Raw genomic sequence first — 21,804 nt, 5'->3', positions numbered from 1 at the left:
GGCGTTGTGTAAAGCCTTGTCAAGATGTTAATATTTTGACAACGGAAATATTTGTTTGGATATCCCTAAAAACCCAAAACGAATGGTCACTCCACACGGTCCATCGCGATGCCAGTTCGTCGCTCGTTCCGGCCGGCGCGCCTCGCGTGTGAACTCGCTTTATATTATCTAAATAATGGCGTTTAGCTGCCCTTGCGCACACCTTGTGGGATTAGGTTCACGGCTTGTGGTTTAGCAATGGCTTGGGTTGCAACTAGATTGGTAGAATGCTTATTTATTAAGAATTATAAAAGTTAATGTAGTAAATCAGGAGCCCTGAAAACGTAGCCTATATAAACATCTCGAAGGTCCACCGTCTTCGAACCAAATCGGTTACAGTCAATTAATAACTACGGTGCTATGCCAGCAAAAGACTATGAAACATTCTTTATAAATGACCCATACAGACACTCTAGCGTAGAGGTCAAACTGATGACATCCTAACAGGGTCGTTAAAAACCTAACAAGTAGCAGAGTAAAATTATGATAAATCAAAATGTAAATCTTATCGTCAATACCAAAATCAATACACACAGTCTTCGCCTTATCCCGGGTCGGGCCGAAATCGCTTTGTGGGTTTTAGAAACCCGTGCATCGGAGAGCACGTTAATGTCAGTCCTGCGCCTGATCTCTCTCCGATTGTGTCGGATTGCCGTCTCATCGGGTTATGAGAGTGAAGGAATAGGGAGTGCACCTGTGTCTGCGGAAATGCTCGTGCACTAAAATATGTCCTGCGCAGCTGGCTAATCTCCTTACATGAGCACAACCAGTCGATAATCGACTAGGAGGACATCAACATCATCATAATATTCATAAACAAACGCTAACAAAAACTGCAAGTTACGTACCTATTTAACAACAAATACTTCGTCACTAAAACTTCACCTTGCACAATGGCATGACATAATACTTGCATTGAAATGACCTCAGAAACAAATAACCAGTCGCCAGTCGAACCGGTCTCTGGTCAACATTTTTGGACTTTCCTAAATACGAGTGTTTTGAATCGAATTGAATTTGGGAGAATTTTTATCTGTTTTGTGGAATGCTGTATGCTTGAACCTGGTTTTTTGTGATATTTTGAATATATTTTTAAAACTGTGAAAAGTGTACTTGCTAAGTTTTAAGTTTGCAAAACAATGCAGGTTTCTTTTAGCTTACTATGAGAATGAAGGAACAATGAACATCTATATTACCTACTTTCATGGTGTAATAAGTTTGTTTGCTTGAACGTATCAATCTTTTGAACTGCTGGACCGATTTGATAAATTCTTCAATTGTAGATAACTCAATTATCGAGGAAGGCTATTGGTACCTACTTTTTAGACGGGTACGTGAAGTGGGATACGGGTTAATGCAGTCATACACATGCGCGTCGTATCTGTATGCGACGAATTTCAATCTTATACTTATATAACGAATGAATCTATCACGTAAGAGCTTAGGTAAATCGCAAAAAATATACCTAAGTATACTGGTATACAGTATACCTTTAATGTAAAGAACTTTTGTCATCTGCCATTCCAAAATAATTAGAACAAAACGTTAATTGTAAGTAGGATAGTTTTAAGCACTTTTTCACGTTCAAAATTCCAAAATGACAGCACCCCCAAATTGCCCCCTATCACCACTTCCTAGTGGTATGGCTGGAAAGAAGAAGCGGTGAAGAACAAACTTCCCAGCAATACAGCCGTCAATAACTGGGCAAATGATGAATGATTTTAAAGAGTATCAAAACTAAAAATCCTATCTTTTGTTTCAGGGTCCAGATCGAAGGTGGAATGTACTCCCGAAGTGATGAAGGTCACCATTCCGATGGACGGAGACAGGAGCATCACATACCTGGAACAACTTAAAGGTAAGTTTTAACGATATCACAATTATATACGAGTACTTCTTACTCATAGCGTATTTATACATGAGTTTAAATCATCATCATCATCGCCCGAGCCTTTTCTCAACTATGTTGGGACTTCCAGTCAAACCGCAATTGAGTACCAGTGTTTTACAAGGACTGCCTATCTGACCTCATCAACCCAGTTACCCGGGCAACCCAATACCCCTTGATTAGACTGGTGTCAGACTTACTGGCTTCTGACTACCAGTAACGTCTGCCAACCAAGGATATTTATATTTTTTCTCTTAGTTTCTATATGATGTCCTCCTAGCGGCTACGGCGGCTGTTCTCATCTCTCAGGATCGACGTTTACGTGCTCTCCGATGCACGGGTGTATCAATCACCAACTTCCAGGCTCTAGCTCCGAGCTGCTTTGCGAAAGTCTTCTAAAACCCACAAAGCGATTTCGGCCCGACTCGGAAATGGAACCCGAGACGTCGTGCTCAGCAGCCGCACTTGCGACAGCTAGACCAACGAGACAAGTTTCTATATTGTATTTATAAATGCATCAAGTAAAACCAAGTGCTTCAAGTAGTCTTACACTAAATCCTTTGTTCATACATTACGTTAGGGAGAGTGAAAGCAGCTCTTTCGCATACTAATTAGCATTGTCGGCCATATTGTTTTCTGAAGTAGAAATTGTGTGAAGTTTTGTGAAAATATGAGAGCTCTTGTTAAGACAATGGGGTAATAATTTTCGTGTCAAACATTAACATATTGTAGCTATGCTGGCTGTTTCCGTGAATTCACTTGTTTCTTGAACTTTGAAGTAGCTTATTTCACTCTGAATAGGAAAAGTTTCGATATTTTGTCACTTTAAAATAAAATTATCGGAAAAATGTCCTGTCAAACAAACTTCTTAACATAGGTACCTAATTTTCAAAAACTGAAAAGTTTGTTAGCTTGAAGGTGCTAATCTCAGGAACTTTTGATTTGAAATATAATGAAAAAAACTTTCGGTGTTAGTTAGCACGTTTATCGATTTTTCCAGGTGCGCGGAGTTGTAGTTCGAGGGGGCTATTGGTACCGCGAGAAACAGCTAGTTAAATAAATTGATAAAAAATAGACCAGAATTTCAATTTGTTTTTATATAAAGAAAGTTTTTATATAGAGAAAAAAAATCTTTATTTTTTTTTTATCTCTAGGCAGATTAGTGAAATATAATATACTTACTTGATACTTTTGAACTTATTTTCAAAATGGTTGTGCAATTAGTCTTCTCAATTTAGACGGCCATAGACAACTCAATAGGATTGTAATGACAGCAGATAAATCAATAAGGTTGAGTTTTGATGGGTATTGAATTGTTTCGATTGATGACTTCGGGAAGGTTAGTAGGAAATAGAGTATTTTGAGTAAGACATAACGTGAGAATTATATAAACAATTTAGTTGGAATAAACAGGTGTTCAAAAGATAATGTCTAAATTTAGATTAGGTAGAATCTGTAAAATATGTATGTATAAATAGAATATATTACTATGTAAATAAACATTTGCTGAATGTCCACTCAAAATATAACTTATATTTTTACTGTGCGAATTCACAGTAACGCTTTTAAACATTGCTTTAAAATCAGAGAATTTAAAATGGCGCTGAAGCGATTTTGATGAAATTTGGTACACCAGCGTGTTTGTAAAACTCGGTTCATCCTTTTAGGAGCTTCGGTACCACAGGCAGATACACAAATAGCCCTCAAACTTATAACACTACTGTTCTCGAGTTTCTTTAACCCTCATAATTAGTTAAACATACTAAAACCCTAGAGACTTTCACATCACAGCTATATAAAGGCCTATACACCCGAGACAATCAGCATAGGTCCCAGCTAACAATGTCTTTGATTAATATGTACACCCTGGTTAGTTCGTGCGCTCGGGACCCGACTCAATTATAACAGGACGTGAGGAGAATCGCAATAGTATCGTGGAATATTGAGTTTATATAACATATTGTATTTAAACATTATGTAACTTGGTTTTTGAGGATATCTGTCTAAAATAGGGAGTGGAATAGAAGTTATGTAAATTGTTTTTCTTTATCGAAGAAACATCATCTCCCTAGTCTTTTCCCAACTATGTATGTTGCGTTCGGCTTCCAGGCTAACCGGATGTAGCTGGGTACCAGTGCTTTACAAAGAGCGACTGCCCTATCTGACCTCCTCAACCCAGTAACCCGGGCAACCCAATACTCCTTGGTTAGACTGGTGTCAGACTTACTGGCTTCTGACTACGCCTAAAGACTGCCAAGGATGTTAAATGACTACCTGGACCTACAGTTTAACGTGTCATCCAAAACACAGTCCTTGGTGTCCAAGAATTACTTAGAAAGTAGTTGCCTGACCTGGAATTGACCACTCCATAATTGAGAGGTTATGTTCTTTATCTATTAGGCCACCACGACTGTTCTGAATTCCGGCCCTTTGTTTGCCTATTCAAAAAACCTTTACTTCAGAGCCTCTATCTTCAAAAAGTCCTTATATTTTTCCTCGTTCTTCCAGATTACAAGCCATGTCAGCCAGAAATGGACGGCAACACAGCCATGTTCGTTCTGGACCTGCAAGATCCTCACCGCTGTGCCGTCATGAGAGTGCTGGAGACCAACACTGTGAGTATTCCTCATCTCATCATTACAGCCATAGGACGTCCACTGCTGAACATTGGCCTCCCCCGTAGATCTCCACAGATACCTGTTGGAAGCGACCTGCATCCAGCGTCTTCCGGCGACCTTTATAAGGTCGTCTGTCCATCTTGTTGGTGGACGTCCTACGATGCGCTTGCTAGTCCGTCTAGTCACTCTAGCACTTTTCGACCCCATCGACCATCTGCTCTGCGAGCAATATGGCCTGCCCATTGCCACTTCAGTTTGCTAATCCTTTGGGCTATATCGTTTACAATATAAAACATTATTCTACACTAAGTATTTCCGTAGAGAAACTCAGCAAAAACGAATCTGCCCAGTCATTATTTTCTTGGTAATAATATTGCGAACATTGCAAAACTTATAAACCGTAACGTAAGCCCTAATGTATTTCCGCTGGCCTAGCAGTACTATCTAAATTTAGATACGTAAATATGTACATTTAGATACGTAAGCAATTTAGCATCAATAAGCGTATTTTACCTCCATTTAATGCTACAATACACATGGTACAAGCCCCTATCCTCAAAAACTGCTAAACCAATTTGAAAAAATCTGTTGGGAATCAAGGAAGCTACACTATCCTGACATAGATAGGCTGCATTTTGTCCCAGTGCTGGAAGTAGTTTCCACGGGACGCATGTTAAACAGCTTGTATCACTATATGAGAGACTGGTACCGACCTTCACCTTTCCGACAAAATTCTGAATTCCTTCACAAAATCCTGCATCCTACAAGCTTATTAATCATCCTTGTATGTAATTTCCAGGGCAAGCGCAGTTTCTACAGCACGATCGTGATAGAGAACTCTGTGGGTGAGGTGGAGACGGTGCGCGCGCGCTGCGTGCTGGAGGGGAGGCTGCGCGCGCTCAGCAAGCGCGACGTGCCGCCCTTCCCGCTAGACTTCAATGAGCCTGAGTGAGTGTAACCATATTATAATATATTGAAATCAAATTAATTTGTAATTAAACTTTTTCATTTTAAACACCTGGCACAAGCTAGAGTTTTTTCAAATCCTCCTAATTGCCTCTGACGTAGTATTGTAACAACGACTGCTACTGAGTAACATTCGGGGACGCCAGCGATACATGCTCTCCCAGGCACGGGGGTGGAAGACCGCCAGCTTCCAGACTCCGGCCTGCTTTGTGAATGTTTCTAAAACCCACAAAACGATTTCGGCCCGTCCCGGGAATCGAACCCGAGACTTCGTGCACAGCAATCGCACTATCGTGGACTAAACCAACGAGGCAGTCCCCAACCCATTTACCCGGGCAACCCACTACCCCTTGATAAGACTGGTTGTCAGACTTACAATAGGTACTAAAACCATGCTTCTCGTTTTCAGTGTCCTGAACATCACGCGGTACGAAGAAGGAAAAGCCCCTGAACCAGTTCTTGGAGCCATCGTCAAGCAGAATGGCAAACAGTGAGTAGTTGAGCCTTTGTATATAATTTGACCACATCCTATTTGAAAGATCTATCTAAGCGGCTGGTTGACGCTTCTCGTGACCAAACGGCTAGCTATTACGAAGAAAGGATTAGCATGGCGATCCAACGAGGTAATGCTGCCAGGATCTTGGCCACGCTCCCAGTCGACAGCGATGGGGACGAGTTTTTTGATGATTTTCAGTTTTACCTTTTTAATATAATCTATTCGTATATTTTCCAGGGTATCAGGCGAGATCTCAGTGACCCCCGGCACGCCGCTGACGATGGAAATATTCCTGAACGACAAGTCAGCGCCGATCTACGGTCTACTGGTGAACTACATGCACGTCACCGATACTGGGAAACAACAGGAGACTATCATATTAAACGGGTAAGTTACTGATCAGTGGAACCTTGGTTTTGATGGAATGCCAGGCAAAGTAATTTATATTTGAATTTACATAAACTACCACCCCAAAATTAATTTGATTTAAAGAAAAAATATTCAAAGCACTGTTACGGTATACACGTCCGTTCACTTTCGCGGTCTAAGGGGAAGATCGAGAGAGGTAAGAGTTAGTGAGTGAGTGAGATTCCGAAACTAATTATTTTCCAAGACTTTTCTTACTACTTTCCTCTAGTCATTATTCTAACTTATTAATATTTTCCAAGCCTCAAATTATTTTATTCTATTCCCCCAGCTGCTCAGTAGACACATACCTGTTCGAGAACTTCGTGACTGCTGACGGTGACACGCTGACGGCTAAGTTCAAGGCGTTCAAGTTCCCCGACACCACGTACGTGCAGTTCAAGGGTACTGTCACCGTGTGCCTCGATAAGTGTCAAGGGGTGAGTAGTTTGGTATTATTTTATAGAAATACTGGAGCATAGTTAGCTTGTAGTATGTAAATGGGTTCCTCAGAAGAAATATGGATGGGTTTCTTCTGTAAGAGTCTGACATTTCCTTCCACACCATGATATACAGGCACATGTGTTTTACTTGTCTACCATTTCATGATTTTTAAGTCCACTTCAAAAAATGGTTGGTGGGTGAAACCTACGTGTAACATCTCCCCAGATAGAAGGTATATATAACCATAGGTTTTTTTATTTTATTTTATTTATTTGGCTCACCAACAATCGTTTACACGATACAATTATTAAATACAAACATCATAAAACAATACTTGTGTAACAATCTCTTAAAGGTAAGCACAGCTTTTTAAGTTGTATATATATAAGTTTTTTTTTTTCAAGTAATGTAAATATTTTGTGAATAAACATGTAAGTATAACCATTGACATTTCTCCAGACAGAAGAATTATTCAACAAAAAGACAAAATATTCATTCAACACAAGCCGCTTCCTGAGAGAACTTCTTCCCGCAATGGGATAAAAAGAAGAAAGAATGTTATTCTGATGTGCTCAATCACGGCCAAGTTTCATCAAAGTTTCAGCCGGAATGCTTGAACTACTTCAACCTTTTACTTCTACAATTTAATCATGATGGTGATCAAATTATATGATGATAGAACTAGAATTTGTGTAAAATTATAATAAGTGTGATGTTATCCCCAGGTACAATGCAGTAACGGTCAGATAGCGTACGGGCGCAGACGGCGCTCCATCAGCGCGGGCGCAGACAGCAACAAGGTGTACGAGGTCTCGCTTACTACCTTCATTAAGGTCGACTTTGAGGACGGACAGAGGGAAGCAGGTTAGTACCTTAATATAGTTTCTCTGAATAAACTGCCACGTTATTATTAGGCCTAAAATTGCTTTAAAAAGCTTTCACAAAGCAACCCGGAATCTGGAAGTTGATGATTGACACAGATTGGGCACTGGGCTTACTCGTCACTGGGCATACTAGCACTGGCACGTTGAAATCTTGATAATTAAAGTTTTTTCTCAGAATTTGTATGCGTAATGTCGGGTACTGTATACGTTAGGGAAGGCATAAGGATCCGTTCAAACAGACCGGCTCGGAGAGCATCGACGCGCATTTTTCTTTTCAGACAGACCGGAGCCGATGGGCTGCGCGAGCATTAAAGAGCATGCAATCGGAGCCAAACGTCAAGAAAAATTACGCGATCGGAGCCGGTCGGCTCCTCTTATTATTTCACACCGAGCGCCTTCGAGCATTCTTAATGTCAAATGCAAAATCCAAAAATGAATCTTACTACAAATACTAAGTACTCGATTTTCAACGTGTAAGAAATTTGCTCTTCTCTCCGAGCCGGTCTGTCTGAACGGACCCTAAGAGCCCTCGCACATTACGGCCACCAGTCGCCGCCACTAAACGCGACCACCAGTAGTTCGGCTAGACCACTACACGCCGCCACCAGTGGCAGCCACTAGTGGCCGCATCAAGCCACCAGTGGCTGCCACTTGCGTCAGACACTAGCTGCAAGTATCTCGACAGAGGTAGACGTGTGTTGCCCAAGAATGGACGCACTCTTGATTTCGCTATTGTTGCTTATTATTCTAAAACGTAGAAAACGGCGCCGAATTCAGAACCATCGACGACCAATTCATCGGCGTCACTGGGTACATCCAATTCTGACATCACGCAATAAAAATGGACAGCACAAATTGCTGTTCGAAGAGTTAAAATGTTATCCAGATAAGTTCTTCAAGTATTTTAGAATGAGCGTGAACTCATTCAATGAATTACTTAGCGTTTTGCACGATGACCTCAAACATCAAGATACACGCATGAGAAAAGCATCTCTCCAACAGAAAGGCTGGCTATAACTTTAAGGTAAGTATCATTCATTCGTATCATTTTGCTTCTATTAGTTTGCGACTCACGTGGATTCTAGAACGTAAAACAAACAATTAAAAAAGCCAAATTGAAATAGAAATTATTTATTAATGAGAATTGAAAAATCGCAAACTAAATCAAGTTACATATCGCAGATATACAGTTTTATAACAAATACACATTTACTTTTACATAGTCAGTTGTCAAAAAGATGTTCATTTATATCATCTGACAAAACAGAATTCATAGTATTATCAGATGCAGATGGCGAGCTAACGGAAAAGTCATGCTCAAAATTTGATTGATATCCCATAGAAGGTGGACGCGAAGCCGATTGATATCCCAAAGCAGATGGACGCGGAGTCGGTTGATAACCCGAAGTAGATGGTTGCATAGTATGGTATGAGCGTGGTTCCTGAAATGATGATGTGAAATATCCATGTTGTTGATTCTGTGATGTTCGCATATACTGTTTATATTTTTTTAGTACCATCAATACATCGGTTTGAGCATCCAATTTAAATTCATTGGGTATTTGTTTAAAGTGCGGGACCAAGGACAAAGCAAAGTTATGGTCAGCGTCTTCTTCATGCTTGTTAGAATGACGAGATTGTAATTGTTCTGAAATACTAACAAGTATATCAGTTTCTGCTTGAATGTCTTCATTATTTGTCTTGTTCTTTTTTGGCCTTTTTCTCTCAGTCGCATCGTGTACCTCGTTCGGTAATGGGCTGGGATCACGTCGTGTGTCAGCCAAGTTTTTTAAAAAAGATAGTTGTTGATAATATATATACGGCTTGCGACTCGATGATGCAGATCCACTTTTAACGCTCATTTGTTTAGAGTGTTCTCTTTTGAAACAGTCACGAAGGCTTTTCCATTTTCGCTGCAACTGGGATGCTGAAACATAAAAATAACATAATCAAAGGTTTCTAATCTGTTCTTTTTGTTGCAGGTACCTTGCTACTGGTTGTTCATTTGGTGATTTTGAATTAGTATATCGATGTGGTGCGTCAACTGCGAGATTGATTGTAAAAGAAACATGTAAATTGATCTATGCATCACTTCAAGATATCTGCGTACCACAACCAACTGAAGAGATGTGGAGTAAAATAGCTAAGGGGTTTGAAGAATATGCTAACTTTCCAAATTGCTGTGGTGCAATTGATGGAAAACATATAAGGATTATTAAGCCTCAAGATAGCGGATCCTTATATTATAATTATAAACACTATTTTTCCATCGTACTTCTAGCTATCTGTGACGTGAATTATAAGTTCACATTTATTGATGTCGGCTCTTATGGGAAAGCTTCAGATTCGACTATCTACAAAGAATCGAAATTATTCAAAAAATTGGAAGACCAATCCCTGAATTTACCTGCACCAAAAGCAATTTCTAGTAGTTCTGGTCCTGTAAACTACTGTTTTGTTGGTGATGAAGCTTTTGGTCTTGCAGAACACATGTTGAGACCTTATTCAGGAAAACACTTGAATATTGAAAAAAGAATTTTCAACTATAGGCTTTCTCGAGCCAGGCGTCATATCGAGTGTGCCTTTGGGATATTAGTGAATAAGTGGAGAATACTACATCGACCATTGAATGTGTCAATAGATTTCGCCGAAGACATCGTGAAGGCCTGTTGTATACTACACAACTTTGTTCGTCAGAGAGATGGATTTAATTTCCATCATACATTGACTGTACCAGGACTTCACGATATCGATAACGCCCACGTGCAATCTCGTCGTTCATTAAACACCAGAGATATATTGAAAGATTATTTTATTAGCAACGAGGGAGCTGTACCTTGGCAAAATAATAAAATATAATAAATATATAATAATAATGTAAAATAAAATTGTCCAAAACTTACCTGCTTTGTTTTTTTCCGCTACATTTTTTTCACTAAAATTTGGAATAAATTTTAGGCACAATTCCTCCCAAGCTTCAGTTTTCTTACCCCTGTCGCTATACAAATCTGACTTTAAATCCCAAATAGCGGGTCGCTCTTCGACATCGGAAATAAAAGCGTCTACATCAAAATGAGGAATCGGATCCGTGGACATCATGCACGTGCATTCAGTACGCAGCTTACAACAAGACTAGACCCGGGAGACGGGATTGGGGAGCGGCGCGCAGGGGTGGGAAGAAGCCGGCAACTGTGGCCGTGTATGCGCACGAGTCGAACGACAAAACGCAGCCACAAGTAGCGAGCGCGCTCGACTCTCGCAGCTTGTGGCTCGGACGCGGCCACTCAAGCGCTCAGTGTGCGCCGATTCTATATAAAATGTATGAAGAAACGCGTCCGCAGGTTGTGGCGGCCACTAGTGGCTGAAGCGTGGCCGCCACTAAGTGGCCAGTGTGCGGGGGCTCTAAGACAGTGCTTGCTTTTGCTTTTATGAAAGAAAGTAGGCAGGTACGAAAAATCATTATTTTTATAATGTGGTGCTGTTTACTTAACTTGTGACATTCCCACCAGACAACAAATTATTTATTCATATTTAAATTCGCTAGTATGTCACAAATGAAAGCAAGACCGCAAAAAGCTCACATGATATATGACTTAAAGCTCTTATCTACGTAGATTAAAATTTATTACAGTAGAGTACAAAATTATTCGCTTTAAATTAAAATGGATGGCTTTCAAAAGTCTCTCAGCATTTGCATTTATTTGTTTGATAAATAAAAATAGGTCGTTCAATTAGCATAACGGTCTTTCAGCTAATTATATTCTACTTGACATTTTTTTAAGTCCCACTGTAGGCCACAGGCCTCTGCTACGGGATTGTTCGCGCGAGTTACCGCGGCCCTGGTACATAAAAGGCCTGCGACGGAACACCACGGTTTTTAGTCAGTAAGAGTCTGACACTCCCTCACCGCTGCTAACCCACAAATAAAACCCCTTCTCGTACAGAAAATTAAATGAGCTGATTCTTAAGGCTGGCAGTTTATTTTGAAAGTAATCGTGAATCCGATCAATCTTTCTTTTTCACTGATTCATGAGCCATATAGAACTATCGGCCGATGAAAACTTAACAGTGAAAGGCTTTTTTAATTACAGAGTAAAGTTAATCCAACTTTAAACCGATGAAAATGTACTGTTACTTCTTTTTTATTCTCTTTGGTGTAACTTTAATAAGAGTGCGTGGCATTATATGTATTTGTTAAATTACACATTTACTAATTGCATTTCTTATATCTTTTACAGAAGACGTACTAGCTCTATTGAAGAACTTGAAAGTAGCGAACCAGCGCCTAGGAGACATGGACGGCACCCCAGCGACGGTTGCCGAGCAGACATCCAAAAACGTTCTCATTTACGAACAAGAAACATTTACTGAAAGCAAAGCTAGTTACCTAACTAGCAGTCTAGTAATCTTAGTTAGTTTGCTTCTTTTGTTCAAGTAAAAAACCTTTAAAAATATGGCAAAATAAATACCTAAAAGTTACGAAATTTTTCAACTGGCATTCTTCTATTTTAAAAGATTGACAGTCGATGCTAGCGCCATTAGTTGCAGCGAATTTTGGAACTAAATTCAATTTGATTAGACTTTTTTATATCTTATTTACAAATTCATACAAATGTTGTTTTAAAGTACATAAAAACTTAATATTTTTGCCCAAAAACTTATAAAATCAAGTACATATTAATTAACAAATTAATTGTTTTATTAATAACACAAGGGAACAAGATTTTTGTTGCATGAAATATTACGACCAATATTGTATATTTTTGGGCTACTAATTAAAGATCAGAAGTTAGAATTTCTGTATCAGCTTTAGTTTTTGAGATATCAACAAAACGTTATTTTCAAGAAAAACACAATTTTATTAACAAAAAGCAGCAGAAGAACAACAATTAAGCATCAAAAAACTTTATTTTATAAGATTTTCTAGCTTGATTCGGTTCACTAGGGCTGTCTTTAATGCTGCAACAGTAGTTCGCCATCATGTTGGCATTCCAATGACCCTGGGACCGCTTTTCCATAGTCCGAATATCTTGATGGAACCGTTCGCCTTGTTCCTCACTGAGGTCACGTAGATTTTCAGGGAAATGGTCAAAATGGCTAAGGAGGAAGTATATCTTGATGCTCATATTACAACCAAGCCGACAATATCTGTTCCAAGTGATTCAAATAAGCTTTCATCCTTTTTGTTTGATAGAAAATTTTGTGCAATCCAAACGAATTTGCTTCAGGCATTTTTTTCGATATCGGTCATGTAATTATGAAACTTACACTTACATCAACCACCTTATTTGTGGACCATCAGAAATTCCGGCTTTTTGTTTCTCTATACTCAAATTATGGGACTTTTTAGATATGTATTGAGCATTTTTGTTCAGAGCTTTTACAAATTGTTTCATGAGCCCAAGTTTGATGTGCAAAGGTGGTAGTACCTTTATTATGGTAAAGTAGTAGATAACAAGTTAGGGTAAATCCATTTGGACCGTTTTTTTTTGTTAATACTGTTCATATCAACCACGCAGAAAAACTACCTAATGATTCGAGGGTTCTCGCCAGATCATCGGTGTTTGTTACTTGAAATGGGGTCTTTTCTTATTTTTCTATAACCTTAAAGACTCGACGCATGTTTTACATACCATTTAAGACACCCTGTAGGTACCTGTCGCAGGTGTCCAAAGAAAATTCAAAGAACTCAAAGTACACCCGTTTCAAGAACTCCGACACGCTTAGTCTACAAACTTTAAATGTATATTCACCACAAATATTACAGAAATAGTCAGTATCATTTTTACAATTATTTGCAACATAGAAATAGTATAAATTATATACTTTTTAAATAAAATGCTCTGTTTTATGAAATTGAAGTGTAACTCATTCGAAAATACGGTCAATAGCTGTATCTCAAAAACTAAAGCTGTTAGAAAAAAAATGTGGGTAGATTTGAAATCAGCGACCTCGAATTAGTAAACAAAAGTCATAAAATTTCATGCAACAAAAAAAAAGTCTTATTTTGTTCCCTTGTGTAATTGCTCTGAACCATTCCGTAGACATTTAACATTGAATTTAGAATTAAATAAAGTGATTTAACTATAGCAAGGTAATTCTAACGTAATTAATTTAGTTTAGATTTTAATGATTTTAATACCAGTGTAAAGGTGAGCGCACATTATTATTGTTTTACTTAAAATAGACGCAAAATGGTTTTAGCACTCAAAATACCAGGACACTTAAAACAACTATTTACTATGAATTTTTGCGTTCAATTTTCAGAGTGAACGGTTGTTTTACGAAAAACATTAGTTTTAAGAAAAAAGATCGTCTATATTGTCGGTGTAAATGGCCTTAAAATTACCAATTTTTTTTTGGTCGAGCAAACCTACATCTTAAATACATACAGATATATCTTCGAATACGTAGATTCTACCACATAGTTTTGTAAATAATGTGCGTTCATCTAAATCGTAATGCAGCCGCATTAAGCCCACTAGTCTTATGATAACTGTTCCATAGATAGCCTCCGTCCAATAGTTGTGAATATTTTATTAAAATAGCACTTACTTAATGTAAGAACTCTACAGTTTTTGTAAAAGCTTAATATTCTTATCTTCATAAAATTATGTTCAATTGCACAATAAGAAAGGAATAATAAATTATAATAAAGAAATAAATAATTTACTGGCAACATCTACCAAAAAGCATATGTTAAAATTGATTATCTTTTTACTTTTACAGTCTGAAAATAAGTAAAATACTTGTCAAATTATAAGTTACTTAAATCACAAAATATGACTACAATTCATCACAAAAATAAATAAAGATTTAAAAAATCTCTGTCATCGGCCATATTTTTCTACTAAATAATTTAATATTTTGGTGCTTGCAATACTGACATGTTTCGTGATTCCAATTTCGAATTAGCTTTTTGGACCCTTTTTACAAATTGTATTTTTTGGTTTTACTTCGATAAGTACTTTTATGTATAATGTTTTTTGGATTTTAAGTACTTTTTGGAGTTACCTATTAAGGGTAAATTAATCTCGTTACCTATATTAATGATCAGGGTGTAGGAAGAAACTAGAAGTGACCAAAAGTGCTGGAGTGGAGACCACGGACTAGCAAGCGCAGCGTAGGACGTCCACCAACGAGGTGGACAGACGACCTTATAAAGGTCGCCGTCGACGCTGGATGCAGGTCGCGTCCAACAGGTATCTGTGAAGATCAAAGGGGGAGGCCTATGTTCAGCAGTGGACGTCCTATGGCTGAGAGTGAGTGAGAAGTGACCAACGAAGGTTTACAAAGTTGCTTTTGTTAAAAGCCAAATGTGAAAGCGCCCTTAATATTATAGGATTTTTATCATTTTCATACATTATCATGGTTTTGGGGTTTTATAAAATCCATTGATTCATTCAGGTGGACAGGGTTTTTTCATTATAACATCGCGTTGAAATTTGTAAAAAGGGTCCTACGCCTAACTGTAAGATTACGAATTGATTAGGAATAAAAATTAAATAAATAAAGAATATTTTCGAAATTATTTTGTTGTTTTATTAAAAATTCGTCAACCTACTCGTATTATTACCCTTAATAATTTGTGTCAAAAACAGGAATTAAAGTAGGTAGTAATAAAAGAAAATAACTAAGATTTCAGTCTTTTAATAGAACCGTTATCAATAAATCGATCTAACAATATAGGTACACAGCAAGTAAAATAACCTTAACATTAAAATCTAATAGTAAATGAAAAATCACAACTATAATCAATACAATACAATATTTTTTAATAATTATTATTTTTATCATAATTCGTCGAGTTATTAAAAATAGTTAATAATCGTAATAAAATTGAGGACTCATTTTTAATTTGGAGATAAGTTGGATTTTTTACATCATTTTCAGAAAAGTTTGAAAAAAGTTGTTTTTTTTCTCATAAAAGTTGGAACAAGGTAAACAAATGGATTAACATTAAAAACTTATGTTTACGCTAACACACTAGAATACGAGTATAACGAATATACACAAAATGTTCAATTGTAGACAACATGTATACAGGGTGATTAAAAACGAGAATCGTTAAAAATCGTTTTTCCATTATTTATTTAATAAGTTTCAGCATTATTTCTATGAAAATCGCTTCATGGAAGGCTGGCTTTACTAAATACAATTTTGGTAGAAACTCGTGTTCACACCCTGTATAAGTAATAATAAAAAAAAACAATTCCATATTGGCATTACAGTGACAAATCTTCTAGCTTCTACGGAGTTTATATGCAGTAATATTATAGTAAAGAAAAAAAGTATATTTTTTTAATACCTTTTTATAAAAAAATTGAAAAAAATTGGAAATTAATGTACTAAATTGAAAATTAATTCACTATAATATTACTACATAATTCACAATAATAGACAAAAAATTACACTACACATAATTATAATTATTATAAAATATGTACAACTTATTGCTTTAATTTAAATGGAAGAAAGAAACCATTATGGCAACACTTTGTTCAATAAAAATAACCTTTTTGAAAACTGATGTTTAAAATAGGCTATTAGGGAAATAGCCACAAGGCTATTTTAATATGAGGTACTTGATTTTTATTGTTTTTTTTTATTATTAAATATGAATGATTGATTGAAGGTGTGAATGTCTAACCAAGGGGTATCGGGTTGCCCGGATAACTGGGTTGAGGAGGTCAGATAGGCAGTCGCTCCTTGTAAAGCACTGGTACTCAACTGAATCCGGTTAGACTGGAAGCCGACCCCAACATAGTTGGGGAAAAGGCTCGGGGGATGATGATGATTGAAGGTGTGAATGTAAGAGTGATTGAGAAATAAAAGAATGAATGAACGAATGAGTGGACGGATGAATACAAAAAATGCAAAAGAAATTAACAATAAAATTATAGATTGAAATGAGCCACTTCTACAAAATATACCAAGGTATGTTTTTAGAAGGTAATTCATTTCTCAACAGAATCATTGGTACCTCACAAGTGGTTAAATCATTACCCACCCTTGAATTTAGTTGGGTAAAAATGTCAATCATAGTTATCTTAGTTTGGTCATTTTATTACAGTAAAATAACGGTTATTTTTTTTTGATTGAAACTAGTTTTCTAACTAGCAAGCTGTTTTCACTGTCAGCACATACTTCATAGGAATTCATCAAAATGGGTCTTCTAATTTCTTTACTACAGGTTACCTTTTGAAAACTAGCTTCAATATAAAATATTTGCGTAATATTCATCCTTTATTCTACTTGGCACGATGTTTATGAAATATTTTCTTACTCAAAATACGAAAATCAGCAATGTAGGTAATGCATCTCACTCGCACGTAAGGTATACAAAAGTCTTATGCTTAAATAAAAATATTTTAGTTGTAAACAAATCTGTATAAAAAAGTTCATAATTGCTTGCTTGAGCCGTTTAAAAACAATAAGTAAATGACTCATTTTGGCAAGATAACGAAAAAATGGCGAAAATTCTTTTCTTTTTTTCTTAGTTTTTTACTAAATAGCTACAAATTCTAGTCATAATCTAGTCAGAATTTACGTTGTCCGAATGTTTTTATTCAGGAGAAGTTTAATAACATCTATCATTGAAATAAAAATACATATTTTAGAAACTTTTACTACGCGATCTAAAAATTCGAGTGTTTTTAAATACAAAACGATAATAATCTCAATATTATATTTTACTTTTAGATAGCGTTATTAACACACTTACAATTTTTACATAGTTAATATAGCTACATTTTATTTATGATTAAAATAATTTTACAATTTTAAATTCGAGAAACGGCAAGTTTTTCGCAATAGTTTTTATAAAAGCAAAAATACAACACCATGTATTTATCAATTCTCTTTGTATATTCCTTTACAAACTAATACATTGATTGAACGAATGAATAATGGATTGTGAATGAATGAATGAGCGGTTAATGAATGGATGTTCAATAAAAATTAGGGTGAATGAATGGTGAGCAACGAATGAATGGTAATGAAAATGAATGAATGTTTAACATGATTTAAATGCACAATCAATAAATTAGATAGCCAAGGAATATTTGAAAGAAAATAATTTATAACCAACATAATTATACGACAAAGTACAGGATATTAGGAATAATTTTAACATCTAGTAATACGTCTATCATTTACAAAAACTCCATAGTTTTTAGCACAGCACATAGAACACATGACCGAGAGTACTAGATAAGTTATTTAAATAAATGTTGAATTTTTATATTTTGAGTGTTCATATTTTTAAAATCTTGGTTATTGGTTGTGCGTACAATTCAATATTTAGTTTTCATAGTCACACTAAATATTAAGAAAAACTGTATTACAGTATTTTTGTGTAATTTCACAAACATACCGCAAAACAGACTTTCAATGGTAAAATTGTGCGTCTTATATTGCGTCGTTTTATATGCAATAAAGAACTTTTTTCATAGTTTCAGCAATTCCATAGCTCACCTCACACATACATACGGACACCAGAACACATTTATACGTCTCATCATTTCGCATAAATTTCTAACCAGTCAGAAAAACTGACTTAAAACTTTTCTGCAATAAAAAGTCAGACTTCTGACCAAATTAGTCTGTAACCTGTTTCTCAGACCCACTTTGCCATCCCGAATCCATAGTATTAGTATCACTATAACAATGATGGTGGTTGGTTTTCAAAATTTCTTCCTTACCATCTCTTACTGGTTCATACTGAGAGTCAGGACCTAAGCATTTAGAAGTCTCAGGGTCGTTAGAATATACTTGATCCTGAGGTCTTTCATCGTCAGATAATAATGATTCTTCAGTGTTAGGAGATAGAGGCGAAATTTGCCTAAAATCTGCCTTATTCGAGTCAGAACTTGATTGTCTCGGATGGTCTTTAGGTAGATTCTTAGGGCTAGATCTAGCGATGCGCAGTGGACTCATATGTGCTCGCATTTTGGGACTGCCGTCGATACGAATGCTTGAGTTTAGTTCACTCATTCGTTCGAGACGTGAATCGTTTAATCGTTCAAGACGGGAATCGTTCATTCGGTCGCTGTGACGCGTGTCGTTCATTCGGTCGCTGTGACGAGTATCGCTTCGGTCACTGAGTTTGGAATCGTTCATTCTTTCTATTCTAGCTTCTGTCATACGCTCGCACACACGCGAGTCGTTCAAACGTTCGCTTAGTCTAGTCTCGTTCATTCGGTCACTGATTCTGGAGTCATTCATTCGTTCTATCCTCGGGTCCATTACCTCACAACTCCTTGAATCGTTCAATCTGTCTCTCGAATCATTCATCCGCTCACTCATTCTAGTCTCATTCATTCTATCACTGATACGGGAATCATTCAACCTCTCCATTCGTTCCCTCCCTTCATTCAACCGATCCCTCGAATCATTCATTCTCTCACTCAACCTCGTTTCATTCATCCTGTCACTGATTCTAACATCATTCATCCGCTCCATCCTATCATTCAACCTGTCCCTCGAATCCATTCGTTCACTCATTCGTTCTCGTTCCATTCTTTCGTTCATTCTCATGGAATTATTGAGCTGTTCTATCTGATGTTCTGTTAGGCGTATAGAGTTATTTAATACTTGCCGTATCTTGTCTTGGTTTTTCGCATGTTTGTCTGTTTGTCTCGGCCGACGTTTGGAGCCAACTTGCGGCTGCGGCCGTTGCTGTCGCGTGAGAGTGAAGGAGCCGGTGTCGGACTCGGAAGTGGATTCGGGATGATTCTCTATGGTACCCACTAGAGCTGATACGTTCGCGTTCATGCAGCAGTCCGCCTGTGAATTATGATAAAATGTTATTGCAAAGTTTTGTAATTTGATTGGATGTTGATAGAGAAAGCTAGTTTAGTTTTTACGGTAGGTTACATAAAGGTATCAAGTTTCGATCTCTCTCTGGGGGTGTCCGATTACCTACCGGCCCAACAGGTTATGAGAGTAAAGGAATAGTGCGAGCAATTGTATATGCGCAAATGCATGTGCGCTGGCAAAATCAGCCTAAGACGCTATTATTATAAAGTTTTATGCTATTATTTTCCTATTTATAAAACATATTTTACAAAATTAATGAAGTTCTGACTTCACTGTGCTTAGAAATGCTTTAGAATTTTATTCTTTTGCTTATTTGTAATTATTATCATATTAATAATGTAAAGGTACATACCTTCACGGACACATTGCAACAGCTAGAAACGTCTGCGAAGTACACTTCAGACTCGGCGTTCTGATTGGCCGCGCGACAGTCTTGCATCGACGATCTGAAATATTAACATAACAGCAAGTTAATAAGTTAATATGTAGTTCCAATAACGCAGACAAAAACTAGTATTTTTGACTAGTGTTTGGCTCGTAAAAAGTCGCCTCCAACAGGTATCTGTGGAGATCTAAGGGGGAGGCCTATGTTCAGCAGTGGACGTCCGCCGGCTGAGATGATGATGATGAACATAAAAATTCGTAAAAAAGTCGCGGTGGCCTAGTGGATAAAGAAGAACATCTCAAGTGAGAATGTGGTTCTAAGAAAGTTTAAACTTTCTTACAGACAGCAATGACTGTGTTTCTGCTGTCATTGGAACATCTTGGGCAGTCGTTACAGGTAATATCAGAAGCCAGTAAGTCTGACGCCAGTCTAACCAAGGGTGTATCGGGTTGCCCGGGTAACTGGGTTAAGGAGGTCAGATAGGCAGTCGCTTCTTGTAAAGCACTGGTACTCAGCTGAATCCGGTTAGACTGGAAGCCGACCCCAACATAGGTGGTAAAAGGCTAGGGAAATGATGGTGTTAGTATTATATAAAACGCACCTGATAGGAGAATGCTTGTCATTCTGGAAGCCCAAGTTCTCTTTGCCTTGTTTCTGACAAGAATCCGAACTTTGATCTGAAACTGTTCAATTTAATCATTACAATTATATAAGAAATAAACATAACACAAAAATATATTTATGGCAAATAAATACTTAATTGGAATCATATTTTAAAAAACTTTGTCAATATTCACAAATAACAAAGTCAAAAGTTGTCTCTTTCTCTCAAGCAACAGCGGATTTCTATAAGCAATCCATCCTTTGTTTTCCGAATAGAGATTTTTTGACATAATTTACATATAGCAAAATTCTAATGGCTAAAACCATGGACAAATCGGTTGGAATTCCGTAGTAAGATATTAACCAAAAATACAAATATGAAAATAATACTAACCTTTACTGCCAGTTTTCTGATGCAAACACTCAATAGTAACATTATCGTCGATCCTACAATCCCTGTGCAAATTACTCGCACTCATACCCAATCTCTGGCATCTATACGGAACCAAATGTCCTCTTAACGTGTTAAACCTTGCTTCCGGCGGCATATGTGCCAATTCCGCTTGTAAACGCGCCATTTCCGCCACATCCGTAGGGTATAAACCCATATGTGCCAATTCTGGGTTTAAACGCGCCAATTCCGGGTTTAAACGCGCGAATTCCGCTAAATCTGGGTTTACTCTCGTCAATTCTGGGTTCATTCTTGCCAATTCCGGGTTTATACGCGCCAATTCTGGGTTTATGCGTTGTAATTCCGGGTTTATACGCGTTAATTCCGGGTTTATACGCGTTAGTTCTGGGTTGATTCTGTCGTTGTGTCGTATGTCTGGGTTTTGTATGAGGTAGCTGTTTCTGCAGGTGTGGGAGTGGGGTTGGGTGGTGTGAATGGGGGTGGGTTCGTGGATGGTGGTGCGGTGTTCTATGTGGTGATGGTGTAAGAGTGTGGCCGCTGCTGGGTCTTGGTGGTGAAGGTGGTGTCTGGAAAGGGAGAGTATATAATTAGTAAATACAATACGAATGTATATATTACACTGGTAAATGTCTGTCATTGAACATCCTTGGCAGCCATTACGGGTAGTCAGAAGCCAGTAAATCTGACACCAGTATAACCAAGGGGTATCGGGTTACCCGGGTAACTAGGTTGAGGAGGTCAGATAGGCAGTCGCTTCTTGTAAAGCACTGGTACTCAGCTGAATCCGGTCAGACAGGAAGCCGACCCCAACATATTTGGGAAAAGGCTCTGAGGATGTATTACA

The 21,804-nt window shown here is 37.5% G+C and overlaps 2 protein-coding genes and 1 long non-coding RNA gene across 5 annotated transcripts in view; 1 reads left to right on the top strand and 2 right to left on the bottom strand.

Annotated features, from left to right (window-relative positions):
- LOC110379922 (uncharacterized) overlaps positions 1–13,524 on the top strand; it is a 55,108-nt gene extending 41,584 nt beyond the window's left edge. The window contains exons 3-10 of the mRNA XM_064042196.1: positions 1,802–1,897; positions 4,436–4,542; positions 5,345–5,493; positions 5,921–6,001; positions 6,245–6,394; positions 6,705–6,852; positions 7,582–7,720; positions 11,979–13,524. Coding sequence (XP_063898266.1) covers positions 1,802–1,897; positions 4,436–4,542; positions 5,345–5,493; positions 5,921–6,001; positions 6,245–6,394; positions 6,705–6,852; positions 7,582–7,720; positions 11,979–12,178 — 1,070 coding nt within the window. The 3' untranslated portion in view covers positions 12,179–13,524. The remainder of the gene's footprint in view (positions 1–1,801; positions 1,898–4,435; positions 4,543–5,344; positions 5,494–5,920; positions 6,002–6,244; positions 6,395–6,704; positions 6,853–7,581; positions 7,721–11,978) is intronic.
- Positions 1–21,804, bottom strand: part of LOC135118962 (uncharacterized) — a 115,599-nt gene that overhangs the window by 61,725 nt on the left and 32,070 nt on the right. The window lies entirely within an intron of this gene.
- The window catches only part of LOC110379917 (uncharacterized), a 49,392-nt gene continuing 44,877 nt past the window's right edge, over positions 17,290–21,804 (bottom strand). For all 3 annotated transcript variants that reach the window (XM_064042192.1, XM_064042193.1, XM_064042194.1), the window contains 4 exons: positions 20,943–21,526; positions 20,547–20,628; positions 19,913–20,006; positions 17,290–19,527 (listed from right to left, as the gene is read on the bottom strand). In XM_064042192.1, coding sequence (XP_063898262.1) covers positions 18,340–19,527; positions 19,913–20,006; positions 20,547–20,628; positions 20,943–21,526 — 1,948 coding nt within the window. In that variant the 3' untranslated portion in view covers positions 17,290–18,339. The remainder of the gene's footprint in view (positions 19,528–19,912; positions 20,007–20,546; positions 20,629–20,942; positions 21,527–21,804) is intronic.

The sequence above is a fragment of the Helicoverpa armigera genome, chromosome 27 (assembly GCF_030705265.1).
Source record: "Helicoverpa armigera isolate CAAS_96S chromosome 27, ASM3070526v1, whole genome shotgun sequence".
In the NCBI taxonomy this organism is placed as follows: domain Eukaryota; kingdom Metazoa; phylum Arthropoda; class Insecta; order Lepidoptera; family Noctuidae; genus Helicoverpa; species Helicoverpa armigera.
This window is presented reverse-complemented; position numbering and strand designations above follow the sequence as displayed.